The sequence below is a fragment of the Capra hircus genome, chromosome 3 (genome assembly GCF_001704415.2).
Source record: "Capra hircus breed San Clemente chromosome 3, ASM170441v1, whole genome shotgun sequence".
Taxonomy (NCBI): Eukaryota; Metazoa; Chordata; class Mammalia; order Artiodactyla; family Bovidae; genus Capra; species Capra hircus.
Genome location: NC_030810.1, coordinates 99,861,396 through 99,884,251, shown reverse-complemented (window position 1 = coordinate 99,884,251; position 22,856 = coordinate 99,861,396). Strand labels below are relative to the sequence as shown.

Here is a 22,856-nt window from a genome sequence, read left to right as displayed (position 1 = left end):
AGTATTGCTATTTTAAAAACCAAAATACATATTTTGGGGGCATAATACGAAAGCAGTTCATTCATCACTCTTGGTTGTCTTTATCTCTTTCCTATCTACTCACCCATTCCCATTCTCTCCCTTTCACCCAAACTCCTTACCCTATTTACCACATGGCTCAGGAAACTCCCCAGACTCACCCACCTCTACCCATGTCATGGGCCACTTATAGGGTGAGTCCTAACCTGAGGGAAAGAACCTTCTGCAATGAAGAATCTCTCCTAGGGAAAAGAAAGGATTTAAACTCCATTTAGAAAATGTTTTCCAAGTTGGCCAAGAAAAAGTCAAAACTTCAGCAATTTTATATTACTGAACAGGTGTTCTGAAAGCACTGGTCAGGGGAGTTAAATATGGCAGGAAGATACCAAAGTTCAATCCAATCAGCTATATCACCATATAGCAATTATAAGGGTGCCTCAGACAAAAAGATCAAAGTCAAAGAAAGCAGCAAAGTCCAGGAGCAGCTGATGATTTATATTACAATGGGTTTTACAATATAATTTTTAAAATACAAAATACATTAAAAATCTGAGCTCACTGACTTCAATTTTTAAATTTTAAAAGCTTTGAATAAATCCTAAAAATATACTATTAATAATACCAGTATTACAAGCAAATAATTTGCCCAGTATTACAATCACTCTCTGTTGCAGCTCTTGTGCCTTGACATACTTACTTTGTTTTCAACATGGTTCCCCCTCCTCCCCCAACTATGTCTTAAAAATCATGGCTTTTGCTGCTTCTCTCTGTCTTTCCCACCCTCGCTTGTCTTTGTGTACCTCTGGCTGTTCACTCTGCTTCTGATTCTCTTATACCTTTGCTTGTATTTGCAATGTATTCTTTCACCTGCTTCATTATTTTTATTTTTGTACAAGTATTTCCTTCATGAAGTCTTTCTTACTACACACAAATATAAATTTCTCTCTGCTCTTTAACTGGGGGTTTCCTAGAAAAATTTCCATAACAAAGCTTCCCAAAGTGTCAAAGCTTGCTATGTTTAGTGTAAACTAGGATGAGAATTCATTTCTATCCTCTTATTTATTCTTATCCTCAGGTTGCCATGTACAATTGTATAAGATTACTATGTACATATGTATAAACTGAGAAGTGTGGATAAGATACTGAGAAAATAAAACGTAGCAATGAATAACAAATACTGTATGAATCTGACTTTGTGCAGCAGCATTTCCCCAGAAAATGGTAATGTTCTGGGGAACACTAATCACATGAGATGGCTAGAAAAGAAAGGAATGCCATGATCAAATAAGTTTAGAAAATATTGAACAGACTATCCCCCACCTCTCAGGGGAATTTATGAAGTATTTTATTCAAGTCCAGCAGCATGAAACAGGTTTCTCTTTAATTTCATAGTACCTAAGCTTTGACATGGAGAAGGCAATGGCACCCCACTCCAGTGCTCTCGCCTGGAAAATCCCATGGACGAGGAGCCTGGTGGGCAGCAGTCCACGGGGTCACTAAGAGTTGGACACGACTGAGTGACTTCCCTTTCACTTTTCACTTTCATGCACTGGAGAAGGAAATGGCAACCCACTCCAGTGTTCTTGCCTGGAGAATCCCAAGGGTCGGGGGAGCCTGGTGGGCTGCCATCTACGGGGTCGCACAGAGTTGGACACAACCGACGTGACTTAGCAGCAGCAGCAAGCTTTGACAGTGACACCCTAAACATTACCATTTTCTGGGGAAATGCTGCTGCACAAAGTCAAATTCATACAGTATTTGTTATTCATTGCTACGTTTTATTTTCTCAGTATCTTATCCACACTTCTCAGTTTATACATATGCACATAGTAATCTTATACAATTGTACATGGCAACCTGAGGATAAGAATAAGTAAGAGGATAGAAATGAATTCTCATCCTAGTTTACACTAAACATAGTATATACGTGTAAGGATGCCCTAAAAGCAGATTTCAAAAGCTCTTCACTTTTTTATTACCAAGTTTTTAAAGACTTTAGAAATAAAGTGACACTAACCTTCCAAAATGTGTTTTGACATGAAATTTTCTTTTACAAAATCTTTAATTTAAAAATGCACATGAAAATTATTAACATTTGGTTTTTATTATTCCAACTTCAATTTTTAGAAACGCTTTGTTTTTAACAGGTCATTTTAAAAAACCCAGCAACACTAAAGATACTGCTGCCTCTATGAAATTCCCTCTGGAGGTGCATTTTCATATTAGCACAATAGTTATAAAAACATATGAAGGATTCTTAAATTCTATGAACTTCTAGAACTGCAAGATGCTGTTATATGAATAGGCACTTCAAATACTCAAATTAGGTAAACAGTTTCCAAATTAGTGTATTTTCCAGGTATTCTCTAGTATTAACAAAAGAAGGACCAAAAATTCCATGTTCATTTCTTTGGACTATTAACCTTAAAATTTCACCTAGGGTATGCAGGATTAACTGGAAGAATTTACAGCTTAAGCAGACAGGCGTGCATGAAATATGGTATAATAAAAATAAATACCACAAACAGACTCAATCTCAGAGAATGAACTTATGGTTGCTAGGAGGGAAGAATGGGGGGAAGGGATGGGGAATTTGGGATCAACATGTACACACTGCTATATTTAAAATGAATAACCAGATGAACCTAGAGCCTATTATACAGAGTGAAGTCAGAAAAAGAAAAACAAATATCGTATATTAACACATATATATGAAATCCAGAATAGAGTGGCACTGAAATATGTATATTACCATATTTAAAACAGACAGCTAGTGGGAAGTTGCTGTATAACACAGGGACCTCATCCTGGTGCTGTGATGACCTAGAGGGGTGGAGGAAGGAGACTCAAGAGGGAAGGAATATACGTATACTTACAGCTGACTCACATTGTTGTATGGCACAAACCAACAGAACACGGTAAAGCAATTATCCTTCAATTAAAAATACAGAAAATATATATAAAACCAAAAATTTAAAAAGTGGGAAAAAATGGTTAACCCACAAAGCTACTACATAGCACATGGAACTTTGCTCAGTGTTACGTGGCACAGCCTAGATGAGAGGAGAATTTGGGGGATGAATATGTATAACTAAGTCCCTTTGCTGTCCACCTGAAACTATCACAAAACTGTTAATCGGCTATACTCCAATATAAAATAAAGTTTTTTTTTTTTTTTTGAAAAACTACATAATATAATTGCATTTAAAACAACAATGGGCACTTCCCTGGTAGCCCAGTGGTTAAGACTCTGCCCTCTCAAAAAAGGGAGCATGAATTCAATCCCTGGTGGGAGAACTAAGATCCTGCAAGAATACTAGAGTGGGTTGCCAAGCCCTCCTCCAGGGGATCTTCCCAACCTAGGACTGAACCAGTCTCTTTTATCTCCTGCATTGGCAGGCAGATTCTTTACCACTGAGCCACCGGGGGCTTCCCAGAGAAGACATCTCAGGAAATAAACAAATAAGGCAGAATCTCACAATGAGAAAAGGTATACAAAGAAAATAAAACACAGTGATACATTAAAGAGAATGACAGGCAGGAGCAAAAGGGACAGTAGGCACTAGCTCTTTGGCTAGGATGATAGGGAACAGCCTTGAAGGAGATGACATTTGAGTTAAGACTTGAAAGACATGGACTTCAAGGCAAATTTTTCATATAAAGTTGTAATTTATAAAATGGTAGTGATAATATAAATGATAGTGTATTTACAACTTTATTTGGCAAGATAAAAGTCAGCAAACTTAAGATCTCACAAATTAAAAAATAATAATGTTTATAAAATAACATCTGGAAACCTCTGAGTTTCCAGAAACAAGGCGTTAAGATGAGAGCAATGGATGTTTACCTTGCAGAAATTGATACAGGTCATTTTACAATATAAACCAGTGAATTCTCAAACCTTTTGGTTTCAGGATCCCTTTTCACCCCTAAAAACTACTGATCATCTTTTGTTTCTGTGGGTTATGTGTGCTCAGTCGTGTTCGAGTCTTTGCAGCCCCCATGGACTGTAGTTGCTAGGCTTCTCTGCCCGTGGAATTTTCCAGGCGAGAATACTGGAATGGGCTGCTACTCTAGGGGATCTTCCCAGACCAGAGATCAAACCCACGTCTCTGTGTCTCCTGCATTGGCAAGCGGATTCTTTACCCCTAGCACCATCTGGGAAGCTTATGTGGGTTCAGTTCAGTTCAGTCACTCAGTCGTGTCCGACTCTTTGTGGCCCCATGAATCGCAGCACGCCAGGCCTCCCTGTCCATCACCAACTCCCGGAGTTCACTCAAACTCACGTCCATCGAGTCAGTGATGCCATCCAGCCATCTCATCCTCTGTCGTCCCCTTCTCCTCCTGCCCCCAATCCCTCCCAGCATCAGAGTCTTTTCCAATGAGTCAACTCTTCACATGAGGTGGCCAAAGTACTGGAGTTTCAGCTTTAGCATCATTCCTTCCAAAGAAATCCCAGGGCTGATCTCCTTCAGAATGGACTGGTTGGATCTCCTTGCAGTCCAAGGGACTCTCAAGAGTCTCCTCCAACACCACAGTTCAAAAGCATCAATTCTTCGGCACTCAGCCTTCTTCACAGTCCAATTCTCACACCCATACATGACCACTGGAAAAACCATAGTCTTGACTAGACGGATCTTAGTTGGCAAAGTAATGATTCTGCTTTTGAATATACTATCTAGGTTGGTCATAACTTTTCTTCCAAGGAGTAAGCGTCTTTTAATTTAATAGATGTATCTATTTACTGTATAATAAATTAAAACTAAGAAATTCAAAATATCAACTCATTAAAAACAATAATAAACCATTCAGTTAATAAATTAGATATACTCTATTAAAAGCAACTATATTTCCAAAACAAAAAGTTTAGTGAGGACTGCAGCACTGTTTTACATTCTTGAAAATCTAATGTTTGGCTTAGAAGACAGGTAGCCTCTCACATCTGGTTCTATATTCAATTTATTGTTGTATACAAGTTAATAGATTTTTTTCACCCCTGCAGCTCAGCAAAATCATCACAGTAGACAGGCACAGGTCCCCCCTCACTAGGGGTGACGCCCATGCCCTTTCTTTGCCTTGCTTCTATCTTAGCAGACCATTTCTCTATGTGCTCTCCCACTTGTTGTTACGCTATGTCTGAAATAACAAATTTTATGCCTACAAAAAAAAAAAAAAAATCAACAGGCACAGAAATCACAGAAACAGAGAATAGAATGGTGGTTGCCAGGAGCCAGAGAGTAGGGCACTGGGTAGATGATGGCTAAAAGGTACAGACTTACAAGCATATAAGTTCTGGGCATCTACTGTAAAGCGGGGACTGCAGTTAACAATGTGGCCTTATATACTCACAAGTTGCTAAGAGACAACATCGTAAATGTTCTCCTAAAAAAAGGAGGGTAATGATGTGAGGTGATGAAGGTGTTCAACAACCTTACTGTGGTAATCATTTTGCAATATACATACACGTATCAAAGCATCACAACTTATACAATGTTATATGCCAATAATACATCAAAAAGCTGGGAAAAAGACAGGCACAAGGGCTACTGTCTTATATTCTATATACTACACTGCACAATACTACAAAGTACCAGTAAACTTTGAAAGAAGTGGGAAGCGGTCTAACACAAAGGTAGAGTGTAGGCTCTGGAGTCAAGACTATTTAGATCTGCATTCTGGCGCTACTGTTCACTAGCTGTGAACCTTGGACAATTCATTTTACCTCACTGAGCCTTCAAGTGCTTCAACTATATCATCTATAATATTTTATTATTTTGCCCCTCACCAGCATAGCTAATCTTACATATATATCACTAGTAGACTTACTAAGTAATAAATTACATAATACTTACCTCATGAATTGTTATGAGATCACATGCTAAGAACTCAGTTAACGTTGGCTATTTATTACTAAATCTATTAGTGACAATGTTTGTGAAGGTAACTGTCCTAATGATTAGAAATTTAATAAGGAACACTGTTAAATAATAACAAAGTACTTGTAAGCAACTCGGGCTTTGAACCCACTGTGTGTCTTTTCTTTCTCCCACTTGCTGTTACCTTCTGCCTTCAAAAAACAAACTAGCTTATGCTTAGCCACCCTGAAAACAAGCAGCTTCCTTTTCCTATGCTAGAAAAATGTTCTGACAATTTCCTCAAAATAATCAACTGACATCTCTAAGCCTCATTTTCCAAAAATTTTAAGTGGGGATAACTCCTATCTTACAGAGCTGATGTTAGGATTACAGGTAACATATATACATATGACATCCAGAAAGGGTGCTCAGTGAATGATACCTTCACTCCAACCAAAACATGATACCTCTTCTAAACTAGAACAGCATATACAAACTCATATTACCATACTTCCCAGAACCAGCTATTTTTGTTCAATTCTTATCTTCGTTACAAAACATTCCATCTCTTTCTACAACCTAACAAAGTTTTATAGAGAGTAAACATCTAGTATTTCTAAATTCATTTTCTGAATTCTGTATCCTTAGACATAGGAATACACACAATAAAAGATTTTAATAACTCAAGTAATACTGACTGCCTCTTGGACAGAGATCATAATTTTAAAATAATGATCCTGCTACTTTAAAGCTATCACCATGATAAAAGGAACACAAAAACAGAACAGGACCCATTTGGGTCTTTTTAATTAAAAATGAAGTTATAAAACCTAACATTAAAAAAAAAATTTCCCTTCTAACAGTGAAATTTTCACTAACGGAAATAATCTGCTTTCTCTCTCTCTCTCTCTCCCTCTGCCCCTCAGTGAGCACCAAAGAACAATAGAGTGAAAGTAAGTGAAACTAATCACTAGTGAATGAAGGAGGAGAGATGAGGGAAAGATAAAGGCTGCAACCAAAATTTAAAACCAGCATTCTAAACATTTTCTTTCAACAGCCAGCCTCTAAGTCAATGTTTCTTATAGAACAAAAACAATGATGTATTTTTTAAAACTGTCTTTATCTTAGTCTGAAAGATACTTTAATGTTCTAAAGCACAAATGGAACTGTTGCCTTTTTCCAAACAGTAACTAGATTCTACTACTCTCTCCACAAGATGTGCCTTTCTCCACTGTTCTATAATTAAAATCTGTGGGTGCAGGGGAATCAAAAGCACTACAAAGTACAAACTCCTTTCTGTTTCCTTGACAAACGGAAGAGCAGCTTAGTCAAGGTGGTTTGTGCAACAGTGTTAAGTTTTGGGGTAATTTTTACTAGGGTCTCTTGAAATCCTTCTACACATTAAAAAAAAAAACAAACCCCCATGTTAAACAAGCAAACAAAAAAACCCCACAACTCTTATGTGTTCTCAGTTCTCAGATAGCTGAAAATTTAAAGCAACGAACTCAAAATACACCCTTAGGATTTCTTAAAGTACTGCTATAAAACACCAAACATGGGAAAAGTGGGGCGGAAAAGAGAGAGAAAAGATGGTAACTGAAGGACAAAAGCTTAGGAGAAAAAGAAGTTTGGATGCAACTATTATTTATTAATTTATGAAAGGCAGGAAGCCAAATCACTAAAATAAAATCAGTAAGTCTTCACTCTCTAAAAAATTACACACACACATACACTCAACCCCTTCTCTACCAACAAACTGTAATTTGGGGGGTGGCCTGTTTAAGGAAATGTTAGTATTAGTAGTTTTCCACCGGACATGAAAATTTCCAATGGAATTTCAAGGTATTTCCACACCACAAAATCATTCGAAGTATTTTAATAGTGTTTCACACCCTGAGTTATGGAAATATTTATTTGCTACATAATTTTAACATTTTAGCTTACTATAGGATGCATAACAAAATTCTGTTTTACATACTGTTTTAAATCTACCTAGGGTCATGTATATAATACTAGCCTTCAGCATTTGAGAGACAGCAGGTAAATGAAGACTGCAACAACTTCTTGTAATGTCTCTTAATACACACAAAAAGGCTCATTTAGTACACAGCATTATAATAATTAGGTGTATAATTAAGGTAGTTCATGTTTTGAAACGCTGTCTGAAAACATGGAAATGAGCTACATCTCTATGAAAGGAGGGCAGGAGAAGGAAGAAAAGGTGACCAAGGTATCCAAAGGGCAGGGAGAAGACTGACTGTGCAATAACTTTACAATTGGGAATTACAACAGACCTAATGCCTAAATGATCTAGAAGTGCTGTTAAACCCAAGCCAAGAGTAGAAACATGAAAAAGATCAAAATAGATTTATTACTTCTTTGGGGAGCTGAAAGTTCGTTTACCCTGAACTTCAAAAAGAACCCAAGCCAATAACACAAAACACCAACTAAGTAGAAAGAGATATCTAAAACACTGGAATGCCCCAGAGCCTTCTCTCTGGACTTCTCTATCTATACTCACTACCCTAACTTACTACAGTGACTTCTCTCTCTACACTTACTTCTAGTACGTCTCTTCCAGGCTGTCTCTAAAGACAATTTACAGACTCAACAGACACCCTGTGGTGACTGTCACACAACTCTGTGAATACACTGAAATAAGTGAATGAATTGTACACTTTAAATGAGTGGTTTGTCAATAAATGTTAACTCTTTCTAGTCACTCAAGGAAAAAAACAACACTCATTCTCAATTATTATCCTCTGTTGCTGCTGCTGCTGCTAAGTCGCTTCAGTCGTGTCCAACTCTGTGTGACCGCATAGACGGCAGCCCACCAGGCTCCCCCGTCCCTGGGATCCTCCAGGCAAGAACACTGGAGTGGGGTGCCATTTCCTTCTCCAATGCATGAAAGTGAAAAGTGAAAGGGAAGTCGCTCAGTTGTAACCTCATGGACTGCAGCCCAACAGGCTCCTCCTGTTACCACTCATTTAATTCATTTAGAACCCTGATTGGATCTATTCTCAAAACAAATCTAGAATTAAACTACTTTTTATTTCTTTCACAACCTGGTCCAAAACCCACCAATATTTTATCCCAGGACTACTACCACAGCCACCTACTGGCATCCCTGTTTCTGCAGCAATTAGAATGATCTTTTAAAAACAGAAATCAGTTCACATCACTCTTTTGCTCCAAAAGTTCCCCATCTCATTAAAAATAAAAGCCTAAGGATGCCTATAAAATTGTGATCTGCCCCTCCTGTCATATTACCCACCAAAATCTGAGTTCATCTGCTAATCTCTTTCTCTACTCCTTTCCAGTCACAAAAGCTTTCCTGCTCTTCCTTAAACTCACCAGGCACACACTAACCTCAAGACCTTTGTGTTTTTGTTCTCCCCTCACACTCATGTCTATATTGTTTATAGCACCTCATCTTCCTGCTCAAATGTCACATTCTCAGTGAGGCCTTCCCATACACCTAATTTAAATTTCTGTGGAATGTTCAAACTACCGCACAACTGCACTCATCTCATACACTAGTAAAGTGATGCTCAAAAGTCTCCAAGCCAGGCTTCAACAGTAGCCGTGAACTTACAGATGCTCAAGCTGGATTTAGAAAAGGCAGAGGAACCAGAGATCAAATTGCCAACATCCGTTGGATCATCAAAAAAGCAAGAGAGTTCCAGAAAAACACTTACTTCTGCTTTATTGACTATGCCAAAGCCTTTGACTGTGTGGATCACAACAAACCGTGGAAAATTCTGAAAGAGATGGGAATACCGGACTACCTTATCTGCCTCCTCAGAAATCTGTATGCAGGTCAGGAAGCAGCAGTTAGAACTGGACATGGAACAACAGACTGGTTCCAAATAGGAAAAGGAGTACATCAAGGCTGTATACTGTCACCCTGATTATTTAACTTACATGCAGAGTGAAGGTGAAAAGTGAAGTCGCTCAGTCGTGTCTGACTCTTTGCGACCCCATGGACTGTAGCCTACCTGGCTTCTCTGTCCATGGGACTTTTCCTGCAAGAGTACTGTAGTGGGGTGCCATTTCCTTCTCCAAGGGATCTTCCCAACCCAGGAAAGAGTACATCATGCAAAATACTGGGTTGATGAAGCACAAGCTGGAATCAAGACTGTCGGGAGAAATATCAATAACCTCAGATATGCAGATGACATCACCCTTATGGCAGAAACTAAAGAGCCTCTTGATGAAAGTGAAAGAGGACAGTGACAAAGCTGGCTTAAAACTCAACCTTCAGAAAACTGAACTGTGGCATCCAGTCCCACCACTTCAGGGCAAATAGATGGGAAAATAATGGAAACAGTGACAGACTTCTTTTGGGGGAGGAGGGGCCTCCAAAAATCACTGGAGATGCTGACTGCAGCCATGAAATTAAAAGACACTTGCTCCTTGGAAGAATTGCTATGACCAACCTACACAGCACATTAAAAAGCAGAGACATTACTTTGCCAACAAAGGTCCATCTAGTCAAAGCTGTATTTTTTCCAGTGGTCATGTATGGATATGACAGTTGGACTATGAAGAAAGCTGAGCACAGAAGAACTGATGCTTTTGAACTGTGGTGTTGGAGAAGACTCTTCGGTCCATGGGGTTGCAAAGAATTGGACACAACTGAGGGACTAACCTGCACTGAACACTCTGTATTCCCTTTCCCTGCTTTGTATTTCCCTACAGCACTCCTAGTATTTTTTACCTTCCAATGTACTTAACATTGTTTGTCTGCTGCTTGTCTCTCCTTACGAGAGTACAAGCTCCGAGAGGGCAAAGATTTTTCTCCATTTTGTTCACCTGCTACATCCCCAGTGCCTGGCACAGCAGGTATCCAATAAGGCACTGTTAAAAGCACTGAATGTAAGGATTTATAAGCAGAATTCATCTTGAAACTTTAAGAATCTGTACCAAGTCCACTTACATTTGTACACATGTGATATGTGATTAAAAAATCATATGCCTAAAGCAGTACTGTTATACTCTATATGCCTGACCAACATACCTGTTACAAATGATGAATTACAAGGAAAGTACACAGTTAAAGGAACAGCTACATTTCAGATACCAGCGCCACAGAAAATAGTTCCAGATCCTCAGATTTATGGAATAGCAAATCAAAGATGACAGACTTCACTCTCCACTGACCAGTGGAGCTACCACTGTGGTACCCTAAACTTTCTACCACCAAAAACTCCTATTATTTAATCTAAAAGCACCTAACATTTCGAGATTTCTGTCAAGTAGACAACTTTAATACCTAACATGTTGAGCTTTGTTGCCCCCTTTTTTAAAAATTATAAATAATTATCAGAACTTCAAATCTATACAAGATAATCAGTTTTCCCACAGAAAGCAAAAAAAAAAAGCAAACCCTGCAAAGCTTCAAGATCTAGACAGTTTAATCTGACCTAACAATGAATAAATAGGTTATCAAAGGTTTTCTGCATTGTAGAAAATACAAGAAAGACTAGTACAGTGGCTATGAGTGTGAGCGTACGCTCTAAATCAAGACTGCCTGGGTTGAATCCTGGATCCATCACTTATTAGCTCTCTAACCTTGGGCAAGCTACTCAACCTCTCAGTGCCTCTGTTTCCCCATCTGTAAAATGGGAATCATAATAATACGTACTTCAAAGAATTATGATGACTGAATGAATTAATGTAAAATGCTTGGCGCAGTACCTGGCACATAATAAGCACTTGATAAAAGTGAGCTAAAAACTACCATCTTCATGGTTCACCCAAGGATTTGAGAAACCATTGCCATACACCAAAACTAGTAATTGTACTTTGCAAATTCTCCGCAACAAATTAATCCTGTATGAAGAAAAAAGGTTTTCCCAGTCCATGTTTATATGACAGTTTCTGTTGCGGACAAAATACCGGATTGTACTGAGATTTGTTTCAAATGGGAGGGGGAGGAAGTAAAGGGGATAGGAGAAAAAAGACCGGCCCTTAAAAGGATAACTACTGAAGTGGGGTGATCAGTGGGGGGGAGATGTCATTACTTTTCTAATTCTGTTCACATTTACAGTTCGTATCAAAAACAGCTAAAAGGAAATCTTAACAGAATTTTCTGTTCTACAAATGATTCTATTCTCCTATATCCCCCTTTTCTTCAAAAACTCACTTAAATTCTCATACACCTTCTAAAATAGAGCAACCCATTCAATGGTTGGAAGCAAAACATCGTGGAGATGTCATGAACACAACATATTCTATTTTTTCCTACTACTTTAGAGAACTTGCTAATTTACTACAGAAAGTCTGGCTCAAATTATCTGCCCCGACTAGGTATACAGTTTTCAGCACCATTCCCAAAACAGCAATTATTTCAAATAGTCAGGACCTTAAGATTAACTACATCATTGCTGTCATCATCATAAATAATCTGAACATATTTCTATATGCTAGGACGTATACTAAAATACATGCATTATCTTCTTAAATCTAGACAACAAGCCTATGAGAGAGAATTCTCTCTACTCACAAATCAGAAATTGGGGCTCACAACTTAAGCACTATGCATAGAATCACCCACGTTATTTATTAACTGATGGAATTACGATTTGAACCTATATCTAAAGTCTGTATTTTTCTACTTTTCCATATTGATTTCCATTTTACATTAAAAATGGGAGGGATGAAAAAAAATGGGAGGGATGAATGAAATATAGAAATGACAATAATCATACTGTACATCAAGCCTATCCAAGAGCCACATTTTGAAACTGTAAACCATATCTACTATTTCTTTTACTAAATTATCAATGTGGCCTTCTGTTAAACAGAAATTAAAACCATTCAAGTTCTTGATTAACTATTTCACAAAATTATATTGGTAAATATCTACTGATTACTTATTGTGTGCCCAACACTGTTCTAGTTGCTTGGGATACAGCAGCAAAGAAGACATAGCCCTGGTGAAATAACACAGACAGCAAACATACAATAAATAAATGACATAATTTCATAAAATGAAAAATAAAGTGATATGATAGAATTCAACTGAAACCACTTAAAATAAGATCATTATGGAAGACCTTTCTGAGAAAGTAATATCTGAGTTTAGATCTAAAATGATGAGAAGACAGCAACGGAAGAAGTCTGAGAAGCAGTAGGCAGGGCAGATAGTGCAAGAATGTGTAGACCTTTTCACCTGTAGTAAAAAAAGTTTAACTTTTAAGCCTGTTGCAATGGAATGTCACTGGAGGGTTTTAAAGCACAGAAATGACATGGGTTCATGATACAGAAAGATCACTTTTGGAAAATGATAGCAGTGGAAGGGTCAAACAAATTAAAACAAGCCTGAATAAAACTGGTAAAACCCACCAGGGAGTGTGTCTTCAGGAAGACTACTTGCCTTCTCTAATAAATTATTTTCTTTATGTCTATTTATTTTTTTGCCATACCGCGTGGCTTTCAGGATCTCAGTTCCCCAACTGAGGACTGAACCTGAGTCATGGCAGAGAAAGCCCAGAATCCTAACCACAAGGCCACCAAGAACTCCCAAAATTATTTCCTTTAAAGTGAACTAAAGTATCTTAATATACATTATGAAATAAAAGATTAAATGAAAATATCTCAGGAAGAGTTATACAGTTACTTAAATTCATGCTGAGGTCTAAATATAAATTACTACAGAACAAATGCCAAAAGAAAGACAAGCAAAAGTGGCATCAGGAAAATGGACAGAAAGGCTGTGAATCCAAAGACATCTATCCATTGCACAAATTTGCCTAAAGTTGATTTAGAAGCCAACCTCCAAAATATAACAATACTCTCCCAAATATTTCTCTCAAAAGGTTTTATTTACAATAAGACAGATGACATTCACTAATGTAAACACAAAACAACTACAAATTACCCTTAACCATTTTAGAAAGTGAAGCCCATTTCACCAGGGGAAAAAAATCATTTAGCGACACAAACTATATATAATGCTCTTCAAACAAAGTATTGTCTTCCTAGAGTAACCATTCTTTTTCACTCTTAAAATACCAGCAAAGGAAATAAGCTCAGGCACAATGTAAAAAGTAGAAGCAGAAAAATTCTGGCTCCAGTGTATCTCAACATCGCTGACTAGAAAAGACGTACTGTAACTGTCATATGCAATCCCACAGGCAGGGATAGAGACCAACTTACCCTTGCAAATGAGGTAAGCAAATAGTTAAAGCACCAGAGCCCAAAGGTAGGAAAACGTTTTAAAACAGAAAGAAAAATATGTTTAAGAACAATATGTCCTCAAGCACTGCTTGCTGCCACTGGTAGACCAAATACATTAAAGAAAAAGCATGAAAACATTATTCTACAAAATTAAATGTGACCACTGTCATCTGATATGGTGGAGTCAAATCCCAACTCCACCATAAGCTTAGCAGCTTCCTTAATATTTCTGAGCCTTAGTTTCCCCATCGGTAAATCAATGATTAAAAAATCTACTTAGGGTTAGTTTAAGGTAGAATGAGATACTAAACTGTAAATGACAAAAGGCCTGGGCACATAGTAGATACTTATCATGTGAGTCTTTGATAGTGAGGAGTACTTGAAATTGTATTTTCTAATTTTACCTCTTGGAAAGAAGGTAACTTTGATCTACTATTGGTAAATACAGGTAATCTCACAAAACGTCTCTCCCAACAATAACTATATACAAATAGTCTGAAGTTTTGAGGTCTATGATTTTGCAAGTTTTATTCATCCGTTCCCTATTAAAAAAAACACATATCAAAACACTACAGAGGGAGTAGCAAAAGTGGAATAATAATAATAACTGGAGGATGGGTTTCACTGGTGACAGCCATAGACAAGAGGTAACAACAAACATAAAATTCAGAGATACACAGGGATTTAGGGTCAACCATCTCTTCTGAGTAGGAAGCAACAATGACTTCTCCACACTTCCTTCGTCCTAAAGATTTGAAATCTGCCAACAATCCACGCTTCCTGACAATTTAATATTCTTTTCCGCAGTAGAGCAGCAAAGTGAAATAAATTCAGCGAAGTAGACAAAAAAGCAACTCGGGGTGAGGGGGGGAGTAGTATATATTCAAAAACCACACTTCTGATTCCTTGTTTTGGTTACCTAAGAAACCAATTTCTATTCTTTAAAAACGTTATCTGAACTGACTGAAAAGTAGACGGATATGTTCCCCACTTTAAGGTATTAATGGCAATACGGACTACGGTTGTTTCTGGTGAGTATCAAGAGGCCTGTATTTCACTGCAGCAAACACAGGTCGAGGAAAACCTCTCAGGTAGGTGGTCGGTCGCCTGAGCTCTATGTGGCGCTCACGTTACCTCTTCATCTAGGTAAGGTTCTTCTTACTACACATCACAAGTTTTAGGTCAGTGGAAAATAGAATTGTCCAACACATTCCCGCGAAGTAGGTGCATTTACTACTGCTTAACCATAGCAGTACGAGAAATCATTAACACATCAAGGCCTATTAGAAATAAACGGACGCGACAATTTCTGTGAACGTTCAGTAAATACACCACCACCTCACCAGGCTCTGAAATAACATATAAATCTCTACAGAATTGGGCCCAACGGCCCAAGGTCACGCCAAGTCAGTGGCTATAAAATCCAAGAAATGATGAACCTCCTACAGTTCAGTCAATCCTGGCTAGAAATAAGTCTGCGTTTGGCAACACTTGGGTTGAAGCTCTAATTTGAACAACCCCAACCGAATGCAGCGGCTCCACGGGGAAACCCTAAACGTTTCGAGCAGTATTTCCTTCCATTCCCCAGTCTTCCCTTCCCTGGCCACCCCCAACACTCACATCTCCGGAGCCACTTCATCCAATGGTAGACGATAGTAGTGTGGTGTTTCTTGTTCTCTATACACCAAGACGACAAGCCTTGAATAGATTCCATGGTGTTAGTTACCGACTGGAATTTTCGATCCAACGAGGACTCCAGAGCCCCTGCCGAAGAGGCCGACGAGGAGGAGGCCTTACTGCCGCCTCCGCCGCCGCCGGCCGCCATCTTCCCGGTTTGCACAAGCGCTGCTGCTCCTCTGGCGGCCGCGGCGGCGACGGCGACGGCGGCGGGAGCGGGCAAAACAATCACTGCGAGTGCGTGAAAGCCGCAGGTGGGGAGGGAGGCCAGGGGGTGGGGACGGTGCACGCGCTAGGCTCTTCTGGAGGTAGGACAGGAGGACCAGGTGCTGGGCACGCTGGCGGCTCCTACACGCTGCAAAGAGGGGCTGCGGGTTTCGAAGGTTTATCAGAATTGTTCAAGGGATTGTGTTTAAACCAGTCAGCAATCACGAAGAATTACGCACAAAACAGCTCCTGCAAAGCCTTTCTAAACGTCTGGCCCGGAAATTAAATGGTTTTATACTCTTCGGCTCTCAACGTTTAAGGCCCTTCCCCAACACTCCTCTAAGAGTGGGCGTTAATATCTTAAAGTAAATAGTACCCGACTGCCCCTTCAGTTGCAGAAATCTTTCTCTCTCCTTTAGGTCCACAGAAAAGCCCAAGGCTACCTAGTCAGGAATTTTTTTGCAACGCAATAGCAGCAAAGGGACAGCAACAGTATCGCGCACGCGCTGCTTGGACCCGCCCCTCTGCTTCCTTCTCAACCTAGAAAGCAGAGGGAGGCGTGATGGCGGGGCAATCTGGCCAATCAAGGGAGAAGACGAAGAAGCGCGCGCAGAAGCCCACAAGCCCCAAGGGCTAAGGAGGCGCTTCGATGAATTGTGCGCCTGCGCGACAGGCCAGCGTGTAGCGGGTTGGGAGGAAAAACGGGGAGGGAAGGGCGAGGGAGTTGCTCGGACTAAAGAGAGGTTGGGGGGAGGGGCTTCACCGCTCCACCCCGCGTTTTGCTTCCTAGCGAGGTGTCTCTCTTGGAGCTGTCCAGCTCACACCACAGGACCGTTCAGCAGCCACTTATTTTCTGGCACTTGCAGCTGCCGCTGCCGGCGCCGCTGCTAACTCCTCGGGACACTGACGCGCGACAAAGTAGATGGCAGCCATCTTGCAGTGCCTCAGAGGGTGCGCATGCGCCAGCTCCGGCAAGCCATTCACTACGCAGACTCCCAGACCAAACAATTTTTTACACTCCCCTTGGACGATACCATTCACAGCTCCTTGACTTTTTGGAATATAGGAAGAGGAAGTAAATGACGTGAAACGAAAATTTCCCCTGTAGAATTTTCGAGACAAGGAAACAATAAAAGGCAAGATGTGATTCACCTTCGCCAATTATGATACAGTCTTGCAATTGCATAATACATTATAGTTTACAAGACCCTTAGAAATCTATTATATTGATTAGAACAACCTAAATTAACCAGGCCATAGCATCTGCCTATGTAAAACTTCTGGATAGATTTGGAGGCTTCTGTGTTACACTAAGCACATACAATTACTGTATTTTAATTCTTTCACCTCTCCACAGTAGACTCACATTTACCTGTTTTGTCAAGCTCACATTTCATATGTGTTAATCCAACAAAAAGTTGTTGAGTGTCTTGTGCCAAGTACAGTTCTAGATGTGGGGCTGTAACAGAGCAAAACAGACAAAAATCCCTTTCCTCTGGGGTTTCTTGGCAGGAGACCATAAAAATATCAAGGAATAATAAATTCTGCAATGCAGGAGACCGGGGTTCGATTCCTGGATCGATTCCCGGGTCAGGAAGATCCCTGGAGAAGGAAATGGCAACCCACTCCAGTATTCTTGACTGGAGAATCCCATGGACAGAGGGGCCTGGTGGACTACAGTCCATGGGGTCGCAAGAGTCGGACACGACTTAGCGGCTAAACCACCACCAATAAGTTCTATCTACACAGGGTAAGAGAGAGAAGGTACTCTGTGTGTGTGTGTGTGTGTGTGTGTGTGTGTGAGAGAGAGAGAGAGAGAGTACCGTGTGTGTGTGTGTGTGAGACAGACGGTAGTGTGCGTGTGTGTGTGTGCATGAGAGAGAGAGAGGGTACCGTGTGTGTGTGTGTGAGAGAGAGGGTACCGTGTGTGTGTGTGTGTGTGAGAGAGAGGGTACTGTGTGTGTGTGCATGAGAGAGAGAGAGGGTACCGTGTGTGTGTGTGAGAGAGAGAGAGGGTACCGTGTGTGTGTGTGTGTGAGAGAGGGTACTGTGTGTGTGTGTGTGTGAGAGAGAGAGAGGGTACCGTGTGTGTGTGTGAGAGAGGGTACCGTGTGTGTGTGTGAGAGAGAGAGGGTACTGTGTGTGTGTGTGTGAGAGAGAGAGGGTACCGTGTGTGTGTGTGAGAGAGAGAGAGGGTACCGTGTGTGTGTGTGTGTGAGAGAGAGAGGGTACTGTGTGTGTGTGTGTGTGAGAGAGAGAGAGGGTACCGTGTGTGTGTGTGAGAGAGGGTACCGTGTGTGTGTGTGTGAGAGAGAGAGGGTACTGTGTGTGTGTGTGTGAGAGAGAGGGTACTGTGTGTGTGTGTGTGTGAGAGAGAGAGAGGGTACTGTGTGTGTGTGTGTAGGAATGGTGGTTTGGCGATCAAGGACGGATTTTGGAAGGAAGTGATAATTTGATCTGAATGTTAAGCGCAAGGTAACCAAGCAAATATGGGGGAGGGAAGAGAAAAAAGCGTGCTGGCAGAAGGAACAGCTAGTGCAAAGGACCTAAAACACAAACGTCTTGAAATATTAGAGGAAGAACAAGGAGGCCAGTTTGACTAAAGAAGAGGGGACAAATAGTAAAATATGAGATCTGAGAGGTGAAGAGAGAGAATTCATGTGGCCTGGAAGTCCATTCTAAGAACTTTTGCTTTTAACTTTGGGATTTGAGACACTTTTAAGCAGAGCAGTTTTCAACAAGAAAGTTACATAGCATTCTTTTTAAAAGATTACATTGGTTGCTATGTTGAAAATAGACTTCAGAGTAACCAGTTAAGGAGACTATTGCAGTAATCCAGACAAGGAAATAATGGTGGCTTCTACTAGGGTGGCAATAAAAAAAAAAAAAAGAGAGAAAGAGAAGTGGTGTCAGATCCTAGATATAGTTTGAAGGTAGAGTCCAGAGAGGATTGCTCATGAATTTAAGGGGAATATGAAAAGAAGAAGAAAAAAAAGAGGCAAATATGGCACCAAGGTTTTAGACCTGAGCAACTAGAACGGTGTTTCTCAGCTTTTTTCCCATAACTGTTGATCCTAAAGATTTTTCTTAGATATTTGTTCCTATTCCCCCAGCCCCCATGAAATGTTAATGCCATAGATACACTGTATATCTGTTTATGTACTGTCTATATAGCTGTTCTTTATACAAGAATAAGAATGAACTTTGTATTCAATGCAGAATTAAGGATGACTAAAATCTTTAACTTACAAATTAAAATTTTTTGGACTTCGCTGGTGGTCCAGTGGTTAATAATCTGTCTGCCAATGCAATGACATGGGTTCAATCCCTAATCAGGGAGAATTCCACATGCCAAGGGGCAACAAAGCCAGTGTGCTACAACGACTAAGCTGGAGCTCTACAGCCAGTGCTCTGCAACAAGAGAAGCCACTACAATGAGTAGCCCTTGGACCATAACTAGAAAGTAGCCCCCCAGACACACACAGCTAGGGAAAGCCTGAGCACAGCAACAAAGACCCAGAGCAGCCAAAAAAAATAGTTTTAAATGAAAAAAATTTAAACCTAGTAATATATAACAATTTTATAATTATTTACTGAGCAAACTTTTATTTTATAAGTTTTAATTCATTACACTACATATGTAAATTACCAATATATATAAATACATATAGCAATGTAATCAGTTTAAAAAAAATCATTCAAAACTTATTTTCCAGTAAAAGGAAAATAATTGAAAAATTAATTTCTTAAAAAATTTTAGTGAACTTTCATTCGACGTGAGAAAATTGCTAGCTGCTAGAGACTCAAATATTGACAGTTTTTCTTCTCAGAATTGACATAGTGACGAGTTAAATAACTTTTGTAGAATTGAATAATACAATATAAACTATTTTTATTTGCTTCTCAGAGTCCAAATCATGCACAGAAGCACAAAGAATCAAACATAACACTCCTGACAGTAGTAACTGTGTAGGTGCTTCCTTCGCGGTTTCTTAGGAAGCCTGCTACTTCACAGTCAGTAAGCCACCGACTTCAAAATAGGTCATTTGAGAGAGAAAAAGTTCTCCAGTCACAGCCATCTGTTCCTCATAGTTTTGTAGCACTGATTTTGCATACATCTTTTGTATCTTCCATGAACTCAGTCATTGCTTCTTGTGTCATAGCCAGGAAAATGAGAGAAATTAAAATAAAGGGTAAGATTTTGTCGGGTAGAGTTCAGCTTTGGAAAGTCACAAAGCACTGCAGTGTCTAAAACTTTCATTCCCTCAAGTTCATAAAAGAAGTCTTGGTAGGAAACATCAATTTAAGAATTGCCAGTATAGAGATGATCTTAAAGTTGCCCAGAAATTGAGTGAGCATAAGTATTAATAAAAGTCCAAGGACTGGCCAATCAGAAGCAAGTTCTGAAGGAGATAGAAAAGCAATGACCAGTGAAGGAGAACCCAGAAAGTAGTATTCTGAAAGCCATGTCATGAAAATCTGTTAAGGAGGGAGTAATTATGTCAGATGTTGCTGCATAGGTTGCGTGAGAACTGAGATAATCATTGAATCTGGGAAACACACTAGTAATTGGTAGGCTTGACAAAGGCTGTTTCCAGGAAGTGACTGGAGAGGGCTCTGGAAAGAATGGGAGAAGTGGCATTATCATATATAGACAACTCTTTCAAGAAATAAAGTGGGAGCAGAGTAATGGAGCTGAAGCTGGAGGGAAATGTGGGCTCACAGGTCATTTCTTTTTTTCTAAGATGGGAAATAATGTACCTATTCTCAGATGCTATGGCTGATACACTATAGAGATGGGACAATTGCTGAATTGATTTCCTTGAGTAAGTGGGAGAGATCAAATGTTAAGTCCATAGACAGTTCCTTTCTTGTAACAGGAAGGTAGAGGATCTAGGTAGAAATTCTGGTAGGTTGATAGATTTATTGAGAATGTGCAGAAATTCTCAATTGCTTTCTTTTCTCAGTGAAATATGTGCTGAGGAAGCACACTTTTAAAAAAGAGTGAAGATCTGTTAATTGCCAATTCCAGTGCACCGTTTACAGTCTCAATCCTTAACTTTTCTGTTAAATACTGTAATGGTTTGGAGTAAGACACATAGAACCAGACTGCTCAAATTCAGACTCTGCCACTGTCAGTGGCAATTTACTTGCCAGTGGCCAAAGGTAAATTTCTTTACCTATCTGTGGTGCTATAATTATTAAACAAGCTAATGCATGTAGTGTTCAAAGCAGTGCTGCCTGGCTTAGTAAGGCTTGATGATGATGTTGATGTCAGCTATTATATTTAAATCTTTCTTAAAATTCTTTCCCTTTACTTCTATTATAGTTTTTAATCAGATCCCACTAAATAAATGGCTCCTTTTTCTGCCCATTGCTAGTTTTTATAACTTGTGATTGCCAACATTCCGTTTTTAGCCCTTCTCTCATCTTTCTGCTCATTCTCAAAGGTTAAATTTATCACCTGCATTCACTTACAAAGTTATCCTGGTTATCTTTGGTATCCTAATTACCTTTGATTTTACCTGTTCCAAGGGCTTCCCTCATAGCTCAGTTGGTAAAGAGTCTGCCTGCAATGCAGGAGACCCCGGTTTGATTCCTGGGTTGGGAAGATCTCCTGGAGAAGGGATAGGCTACCCACTCCAGTGTTCTTGGGCTTCCCTTGTGGGTCTTCTTCCCAGTAAAGAATCTGCCCGCAATATGGGACACCTGGGTTGGGACAATCCCCCGGAGAAGGGAAAGGCTACCCACCGCAGTATTCTGGCCTGGAGAATTCCATGGACTATATAGTCCATGGGGTTGCAAAGACAAGACTGAGCGACTTTCACTTTCACCTAGTTATCAAATCCTATAGACTTCTACCTAAAAATTTCTTGCATAAATTCCCTTCTTTCCATCCTCTTGCCTTCTACCTAAAGGTTATCATCACCATTCTAATCAACTATGTCAACAGCATCATGATCAGCTTCCTAGTCTCTCTCTTCAACTTATATACATTACCAGTATATAATGTCCTAGTTTTCCTCTACTCAATCAACAAGCAAAAAACTTGTTTCTATATTGCAGATAACAATCTACCAAGTTAAATAAATGCTCTAGCTTTGAAGACCATTCACAATGGTTCCAATCCATCTCCCCAGTATTTTCTTAAATACCTTTCCTCCGTGGTTCTTTGGGCTCCAAACTGTTTTTTTCTTAAATGTATCTGTAATTTTCTATTTATAAATTCTGCCTAAAATGGCCTCTTCTATTACCAAAATCCCACCTATCTTCCAAGAACTATCTTGAATTGCCTTTTATGTAAACTTCCTTGATCATTCCAACTGAATTTCTCTTTTGAACAGTAGCATTTTCTTCTCTGAATAAAATTATTTTATACTTACCTACAGTAATATTGCATTGAGTAACATGCAAAAGCACCCTAATTGCTAAACAGTGGTGGTGGTGGTCAGTCGCCAAGTCGTGTCCAACTCTTCATGACCCCCATGGACTAATGCACATCAAGCTTCCCTGTCCCTCACCATTTCTTGGAGTTTGCCCAAGTTCATATCCATTGAATAGGTGACACAATCCAACTATCTCATCCTCTGTCACCCTTTTCTCCTTCTGTCTTCAATCTTTCCCATCATCAGGGTCTTTTCCAATGAGTCAGTGTAAGTTATGACAAAATTCTTACCCCAAAATAATTATTGGCATATGACAATGATACTGCCATTGTTAAAGATATTTCTGGAAATTCACCAAGGTAAGCCATGTACAGGGAGGAAAAACCAATTACTTTATATTTGCATTTTTAAACAATGAAAGTTATCTATCTTGACCATATCACTCAGTTCTCCTTAACAAATTCCAAATGACTTTTAAAATTCTTACTAGAAGTCTACAGAGGACAAATAACTACCATTAACTATAAAG

The 22,856-nt window shown here is 39.5% G+C and overlaps 1 protein-coding gene across 3 annotated transcripts in view; it reads right to left on the bottom strand.

Moving 5' to 3' along the window:
* The window catches only part of RPRD2 (regulation of nuclear pre-mRNA domain containing 2), a 91,260-nt gene extending 74,792 nt beyond the window's left edge, over positions 1 to 16,468 (bottom strand). Inside the window, exon 1 of one of the 3 annotated variants that reach the window (XM_013962442.2) lies at positions 15,678 to 16,468. In XM_013962442.2, the coding sequence (XP_013817896.1) occupies positions 15,678 to 15,882 (205 nt within the window). In that variant the 5' untranslated portion in view covers positions 15,883 to 16,468. The remainder of the gene's footprint in view (positions 1 to 15,677) is intronic. The other 2 variants (XM_018046033.1, XM_018046034.1) reach the window with 2 other exon arrangements.